Source organism: Nestor notabilis, unplaced genomic scaffold, assembly GCF_000696875.1.
Source record: "Nestor notabilis isolate BGI_N333 unplaced genomic scaffold, ASM69687v1 scaffold30690, whole genome shotgun sequence".
Classification (NCBI taxonomy): Eukaryota; Metazoa; Chordata; class Aves; order Psittaciformes; family Psittacidae; genus Nestor; species Nestor notabilis.
The window spans coordinates 640-8,784 of NW_009911154.1; the positions used below are offsets into that span (position 1 = coordinate 640).

The window sequence follows — 8,145 nt, forward strand, 5'->3', positions numbered from 1 at the left end:
TCCCTTTTGTTTTTTTTCCTGATGTCTTTTATGTTCACTATGAGTTCTCTTCCTGAATTCCACAACATTTCTTCCTGTATTTCTTTTTAGGGCCAATATTAAAAGAAATTTTTACTGATACTTAATTGTGTTGACTTTAGGAAAACTGCTCAGTAATTTAAGTGTCAGCAAGACTTGATTTTAGGCATGACATTTCACATTTTGATGCTGTAGCAGAGGTGAAGTTCTACTTAATTGCCAGGGTTTTCCTTCTTCCATTTGCAAAAGTAGTCTTCAGCTTTGGTCAGTACCATAAACTATGCATGGAATAAGCATTTTCATTTAGTTTGTTTCACTTCGAGGAGTAAAACTTGACAGATCCTATAAAGGTAGAAAGGTCACAGTAGAAAGACAGGAAAAATCAAAAGAAAGCCCATACCCTGTACTTCCAGAGGAGATAAGGGGTCTGAAGTGAAAGAAGTAGTTCACATTTGTCAAAGCTTGTATTACGTGTCTTTGGATACTCAAACTGTCACACTTGCATTCTCTTAAGAAAAATTTGTGGCTGTAAAATCAGAGCATGCATGCAGAGCTCTTATTCAAACCCAAAACCGTTCAACCCTTTCATCTGTTCTCCTTGACCTGTTTCAGTCTCCTTACATTTTGTTTAGATTTTTGCTATTAAATGATACTGTCGTTTATCTTATGTTAAACCAGGTACTTTTGATGCCTTTTGGTGAGTTCCCCAGTACTGTGATTTTTATGTAAGGCATAAAAAGCCAAAATCTGACCTAGGGAGAGCAGCAGCAGCAGGTGAATCTAATTGTCTTAAAATGAAAAAGTAAGGCTTGGTTTGTTTTTAAATTTTAAAGTATAAAGGGGCTATTGGAGAAGAAAAAGGGCACCAGCAAAGATTTGCAGAGGAAAGGGTACAGTGTTAGGTAGAAAACCTGCTTTTGTTATTGTAGGATTTTTTTAATAATCCTTTTCATTGTATGAAAAAAGACTTCCTGGTCAGTAGCTGCTAATGGTTATTGCATGGGGATGGACTACTCGATCTTTGAACCCATAGTTCCTCCATTCAGGACTGGGGTTTCCCCTGTGTAAACGTGAGTATCCTCTATAATGACGAAAACGTGGAAATATTTAAGTTGAGTGATTAAGATTCTCTTTGTAAGAGTGTCTTTGCTTGGCGGGTGTTATTTCCTATTCCTTCTGGTAACAAATATGAATCCATTGCTTTAAACAGGGTCTGTATTGTTTACACAATTTGTGTCCAAATTCTGTATTTATCAGTGGGCACATTATATACCAGAAAGCCCCTTGAAGTTACCAAAGCCTGGCCAGGCTTACTCACCAGTTAACTTCTTTGTTCTGTGTTTTAGTTATTTGGTAAAGATTTGGATTATACTTGTTTTAGTGCCCATTAAATACATTAGATATTTTAAACATTTCTTAGAGGGCAATGAGTAAGGAGTCAGCATTACAAGTAAAATTATTTGAAGTATGTACCTTGCGGTTGGTAAATGCCGTCATTCTTGCTATCTTGAAAAACTACTTCCACTCACCAAGGATAACACATTTGAGATGAATACTATTCTTAAACTAAATACTCATTAAATACTTGCAAAGATGGTTGCTTATCTTATTTTTTTGTTTGAAAACTGTCAGACCTAAGCAAACAATAATCTCTGCTAAGCATTTCCCTCCTTATCTTACAGCAGATACGTTGGAGCAATATTTAGACCCAAATACGACAGAATGGGAGCGAGAAAGAGAACAAGAGGAGTTCTTCCGTGCAGCAATGTTCTACAAGTCTTCCAATTCAGCACTGTCTTCCAGGTTTACCCGAGCCAAATATGAAGATGATGTTGACAAAGTCGAAGTTTCTCAGGACCAAGAGGTATATGGTGTTCAGTGTTTTAGTACATTGGAGTTGCAGTTGCTGTCTTATCCCTGACTTCCAAAATTCTTTCTCTTTACAACTCTTTTGCAGATACAATGTCAATGTTCTGTTGCCCTTATGTTGAGCAAACTTTTGAAAACACTCACTGCATACCAAGCAGGAATTTGTTAAACTACACTTACATATTTTATGTTTCTGTCCTGTTCTTAAGTCTTACAACAGTCATAGTCGGTAAGTTTTTACTTATTTAGCAGCTAGAAATGTTTGACTTTTTCAGAATGATATTGGTGATAAGGAAACTGCTGTGAAGATGAAGATGTTTGGCAAACTCACAAGAGACAAGTTTGAATGGCACCCTGAAAAGCTGTTGTGTAGAAGATTTAATGTTCCTGATCCATATCCTGAGTAAGATGATTGATACTGATATTTTTAAAATGTTACAAAAATTCTGAGTTTTTCATTTGCTTGAGGAAAATTTGGCTTGATGTTACCTTCTTGTGTCATAATAGATGTAACGTAGAACTGCCTAATAAAACATGGTGACCTCTGACAAAATAGTATGTGTTTTAAGAACTACTGTAGGTGTTTCAGCTTGTTTTAGATAATTTGAGGTCTTTTCTGTGTTGAAAACAATGATCAACAACCATTTTTATGTCCCTCTAGGTCTTCCATTGTTGGGTTACCAAAAGTGAAACGAGACAAGTATTCTGTGTTTAATTTCTTAACTGTGCCTGAGCCCACCACATCTGTAACTCAGGCAACAAATGAAAAAGTCCAACAGAGTAATAGTCTCAACAGTAAGTTTGTTATTCCTTTATTAATTTATGAGATAATAGTATAGAAAAATGTTATCTTTGTCATGGAAAAATTACCCACCTGATTTCTTTTCTTAGTCAAAAAAACAAACAAAAGAAATTTAAAGTAAATTCAGTGACATAAAACATCAAGACAGTAATATTATGCTAATTTCTTCTACTTAGAAGATCTTTATAGGTCAGGTATTCATTAGAAAGATTTTTAAAATGTCAAACTGTACTGAAAAAGCTGAGTAACTTGAAATCAGGTAGGCCATCAAATGCAGGATAATTTGGCATGCAACTAATATGAATGTTTGGGATGTTTCTAGAACCAAAGAAACCTTCAAGATGGGATGTGTCAGATAAAGAGAAGGAGAAAAAAGATTCTATCAGTGAGTTCATTAGTCTTGCTAGATCAAAAGCCGATGCTCAGCAGCAGCAGCCGCCAGTGCCAGCAACAGAAGAAGGCGGAACTGGGCTGCGTGAAAGTCTTCCCACTGAGGTGAGTTTACAGTGGTGTTTGAATTTAAAGGGAAATAGCTGTAAACATCCCCAACCCTGAAAAAAGGCTGGGTGATACATGTATTGATTTAATACAGATCAGTTTGTAGAAGAGCCAAGTCAGGTTAAGGAGATGTGAGATTGTACTTCGAAGAATTCTGAGGTTATAACTCAGAGATGAAAAACATTTACAGCATACAAAGAAAGCAAGTATGATTATACTTGAAGTAGGACCTTAAGAGAAAATGCACCTCAGCAGTCTGGGAGTTAAATTTGGTCCCTTTACATCCCCTTTGCTCTCAGGCACAGAGATACATGGGATTTTTTTTCTTTTTCTGCTTTGAATGGAGGAACGTGTGTACTTTGGGGAGAAAAGGGATGTTTTCCATTTGCTTAGATTTAGTAGTGTGTAACTGAAGTTTGAATTAATTAATTAGAATTTATAATATCTAGGGATCTATTTTCAGCTGTCTGTGTAGCACAAATTGCACTACTCTTTACAGGACACTGTCTTAGCTTAGCAGTGTTTCAGAGTTCTACTGTTTCAGGCTAGCAGTTCCTAAGATTGTATACTTCATAGCTATTGTAATACTCAAGTGTTCTGTAACTACATGTCAGCGTATTTGAAGTTACTACCTAGCAGAGAGAGATCGTTAGTTTCTTTGGTGTTTAAATACAGTTTCTTATGATGTTGTTTTGCAGGCAGCTAATGAAGATAAGGAGCAGGAAGAAGAAAGCAAACCAGCCATGGACTTATTTAAGGCCATCTTTGCAAGTTCCTCAGATGAAAAATCATCTTCGTCTGAAGAAGAGAGTGAAGAAGAAGAGGAACCAGCTACTTCAGTAGTAGATTCAGAAACCACTAAGCAAGTTGATCTTCCAGGCAGTTCTTCATCTAGTGTACAAGGTAGTACTTAACAGATGTTCGTTTTCATAAATACATCGAAAAAGCTTCATTTATAAATAGTACTCCAGGACTGCTAGGACTATGCTATGCTTTTGTGCAGATCATCTGGCACTGGTGGAGCTGTAGAAAATGTAAATAATACAGTGCCAAATAAGGTGTTGCATGTTGTAGAGTTATTTATCTTGCCATACGTCTTGCATAGATTTTACAAGCTAACTGCTCTATGAAATATGCTTGTTATACAGTGAGGGGGAACAAAGCATCTAATGTTAGAGCATACTTAACAGAGAAATAGAGTGAAACTTTTCTACCTATGATAAATTTAAGATAGATTGATCGATGATCACTGTCTCGCGGTGGATATTTGACAAATTTAGAAACAACTAACTTGCACTTCTCTGATAATTAAATTCACTCTTTACATACTGACATTCCAGTAAAATATAATGTTGAAATAATTTTACCAAGACATTAGAAGTTGCATATTATTTGTATTCTAGTTACAAAAGTTGCCAGAATACCTCAACAAAAGAGGGAGAAAACCAATCTTCTACTCTACTTCCTAGTGTTTAAATTTAATAAGTGAGCTGTAAAAAGTTTCTGTATTTTCAGGATGTCATTAAATTAACAAAATGCACAGTATACTTAGCTTACAATGAAAATATTTTGTCCAGTTACTGTCATATATCTCGTGGAGACTTTTATCCATTCTAAGTAATGGAAGGGTAATACTGTGTTACCAAATGAAAGCAAACACGTGCACTGGTATTAATTTAATTACTAATTGTATAGTTCAAAAGGTCAATTTTGCTTAAAAAGAAAAAAACAAACAAACAACACAGAATGTTGATGTCTTTCAGAATGCCAGCTATCAGTTGTCCAAAGCAGTCCACAGGGAAACAGGATGCTGATCTATTTGCTTTCTTGGAGGATTTTAGAAAGCCTTCTTTAACTTTCTTCAGCACTTCTTGGGAAAAAAAAAATCTTACCTTATTTGCCTTTCAAATAACAATGTTTTTGTTTTTTTCATAGAGAATGTGGTTGCTACAGTGGATCCTAGCATTCCTGTGTTGCCTACTTCAGAGCAGGAACTGGATGCAACAGAGGAATTTGGACCAAAGTTGCCTCCAGCTTTTTCTTCTGGTAGGTTCTGTAGACTTCTAATGTTTAATTTCTGCACATCAAAATTGTATGTAAGATACACAATATTCCTCTTTAAAAACCATTTGTGAATAGGCACTTTACCTCTTAAACGGCATCAGCAAATGCTTTGTTAGGATGCTATGGTCCACTAGCAGGAACCTCTTTGGCCATGTACCAATTTTGATGTAGGCCTATAGAGGTAATGATAAAAGAATGTAGTGAAAATTTAAGACCAGCCTTACTGTTTCCTTTAATAACAGATTGCAAAGGCATTTAATTACAATAGGAAGGTTGCAGTTAGGAGTTTCAGACATTTACTTCCCATTTGAAAGCTTAGTTGTGGGTTTGTTTGTTGTTTTTTGGTTTTGTGTGTTTTTGGTTTTTTTTACTCATCCTATTAGTTTAAAAATAAAATAGAATTAAATAACAAAATTACCTTGGTTTTGGTCATGGGGTTTGTTTGTTTGGTTTCTTTTTTTCCTGCATTGGCTTTGCACTTTAGGCTGTACTTGGCAACAGGAACCAGAGGTGCCAGCAAGTTTTCCTGGGCCTAGTAAAAGAGAAAAAAAGAGGAAGAACAGACAGAAGCACAAGACTAAGCGAGAACACAAACACAAAAAGGAAAAGGTATTTAATTTAAATAAACTGTTTATTGATTCTTTGACTTGCCAGTCAAATTTTTATTTATGCTGTTATCCAGGTCTATCCAGGCCAAATATGAAGATGATGTTTTAGAAAATAGATATACTGGCACTAGAACTTAAGTAACTGAGTTTCTCAGGTGTCTCGAAACCTGAACTTCAGAGTAGAAAATGATCCAGTTAGGGAGCTACTTTTTCCACGTACACAGTGGGACTACAGATCCAGTATTATCAGTTGTTTAATGTTACATGCTGAAGTTACTGGGCATATTCTGGGAACTAAATATAATTCATGGCTTGTATACAAATAATAGTAATGAATTTTCTACTTGGGGGTGTGTGTGAGAGTGATTTTGGTGTATTGTATATATGTATTCCTTTAGCTCAGTTTGAGTAGTGGAAAAGAGTCATTGTTAAGTGTTCTATTTCACCTAAGCTTACAGTGTACACTGTAATCAACTTCTTGCTGTTGTTGCCTTTCAGAAAAACCCAAGTCTTTCACAGTGAAATGAGGGATTCTTTTTCCTCTTTTTACAGAAAAAGAAGCATAAGAAACAGAAAAACAAAGGAAACCACAAGAATAAAAAATCAGAAAAAGACAGCAGCTCAGACACTGCAGATAGCAGTGACAGACTTTCTGATACAGATACCACAGGCTTGTCAGCTGAGGAACTTCTAAGAAAGTAAATAGAAAGTTTACTTAATGATTTTAAAATTTTGCAGTAAATAACCAAAACCTTCATTCTGGTGAACCTACTTGCATCAAATATGGATCAGCCAGTCTCTTGGTGATGATAAAATACTGCTCTCTTTTTTCTTCTTTTTTCTTTTTTTTTTTTTTTTAAAGTGAGAAAGATTACAAATATTAGGCAAATTAATCTAGAGGGTGTTTAATTTTAGGGTAAAAGCTTTTTAAGGTAAAGGGCATTAACTACACAACTCTGCTAGTGATTAGAGATTAAAGATAACATATTTTGGGATGGTATTTTGGATGGGAATTAAAAATTGTAGAAATGCAGGTGGTTATTTATATTTCCATTACTTTGTCTACATCTCTTTACTTGGAAACATTGGAAGCAACACTGTCTGGTTCATAATGTTTTGGGTCTGCTTTGGTTTGTTGATAATTAGCAAAAGATCGGATTCAAATAGATGCATTGTGTGGCATTAAGATAGCTCTGTGCTTGAGCAAGGACCAGCAAAGGAAGCAGAACAGTGCTTGAGTCCTGTACATGTCTGCTAAATGTAGACTGCTGTTGCATTTTTATAAACTAGAGACTTGAACATAGTACCAACAGAAATGTGAAAATCATAAAAAGAATGATTCACATTTCATTTTGCTTGCACACTTGAAATAAACTACCAACAAAAGTAACTTGACTTTAATTCAGATCATAGTCAACTTTAAGTGCATCCCATGTGGAGCATTCACTGTGCTGGCTTTTGTTTGGTGTGTGCTCTTAGTTGAAGGAGAAGTCTCAAGGTATTTGTTGAAATACCACATGCAGCTGGCCTAATGACAGAATGATTAGGGTCTAGGTTATCAGTGGAATGGACATATGCCAGTGGAAATGATAGCATTTGAAAAGACTCTGCCTTCCATTCCATTGGAACTGAGCTTCAGTTAAAAAAACCCCAAGCAACCAAGCTACTTCTCCTTTGGTTTCTAAATAGCTAAAGTATGATTTTATGCATTTTGCACAAAATAGACTTCTTCATACAAGCAGTTATTTTGGAAGTCTTTGCATTTGTATCTTCACTGAGAAAATGTTTTTATCTTGCCTAAGTCAGATCTCTCAAACTAAGGCTTAAGAAACTGCTCAAGTAATTAAATGTTCTTAATGTTGAATTTTACTGGTCAGCTTGACCTCTTTCTTTTTCTTTCTCCCTTTTAGATTGAAACAACTTCAGTATTGAAGAGGTGGCTTGCTTTCTTCGGTGCTGCGTGACTTGATCTCAAATTTTTGATCTCCTCCATGATGGTAGATCAGTTGTACACTTTGAAGCACAGTAGACACTGTATTCATATTGAATTTGTTTGAAAGCAAATATGCATATGTTAAATTTGTGGTGCTTCATATGTTTAAATTATATGGATTATTGAACATTGAAAAGACCCCTTCCTGGGCAGCATAATCTGAAATGCTGCAGTTTCTGTTTTAATTAACATGAAGCAATATATTTTAATCAACTTAAGTATTACAAATAGTTTACGTATGTTAGGTCACTGCCTAGGACCTCTAAAATGCTGGAGTATAAGTTTCAGCTTGA

At 35.4% G+C, this 8,145-nt stretch overlaps 1 protein-coding gene across 1 annotated transcript in view; it reads left to right on the top strand.

Moving 5' to 3' along the window:
- Positions 1-7,791, top strand: part of LOC104404835 (G patch domain-containing protein 1-like) — a gene marked incomplete at its 5' end in the record, with an annotated part of 8,143 nt that extends 352 nt beyond the window's left edge. The window contains 9 exons of the mRNA XM_010013369.1: positions 1,701-1,882; positions 2,163-2,290; positions 2,549-2,682; positions 3,012-3,184; positions 3,886-4,090; positions 5,123-5,233; positions 5,736-5,860; positions 6,412-6,557; positions 7,770-7,791. Of these exons, the coding sequence (XP_010011671.1) occupies positions 1,701-1,882; positions 2,163-2,290; positions 2,549-2,682; positions 3,012-3,184; positions 3,886-4,090; positions 5,123-5,233; positions 5,736-5,860; positions 6,412-6,557; positions 7,770-7,791 (1,226 nt within the window). The remainder of the gene's footprint in view (positions 1-1,700; positions 1,883-2,162; positions 2,291-2,548; positions 2,683-3,011; positions 3,185-3,885; positions 4,091-5,122; positions 5,234-5,735; positions 5,861-6,411; positions 6,558-7,769) is intronic.
- Positions 7,792-8,145: the final 354 nt, after the last annotated feature.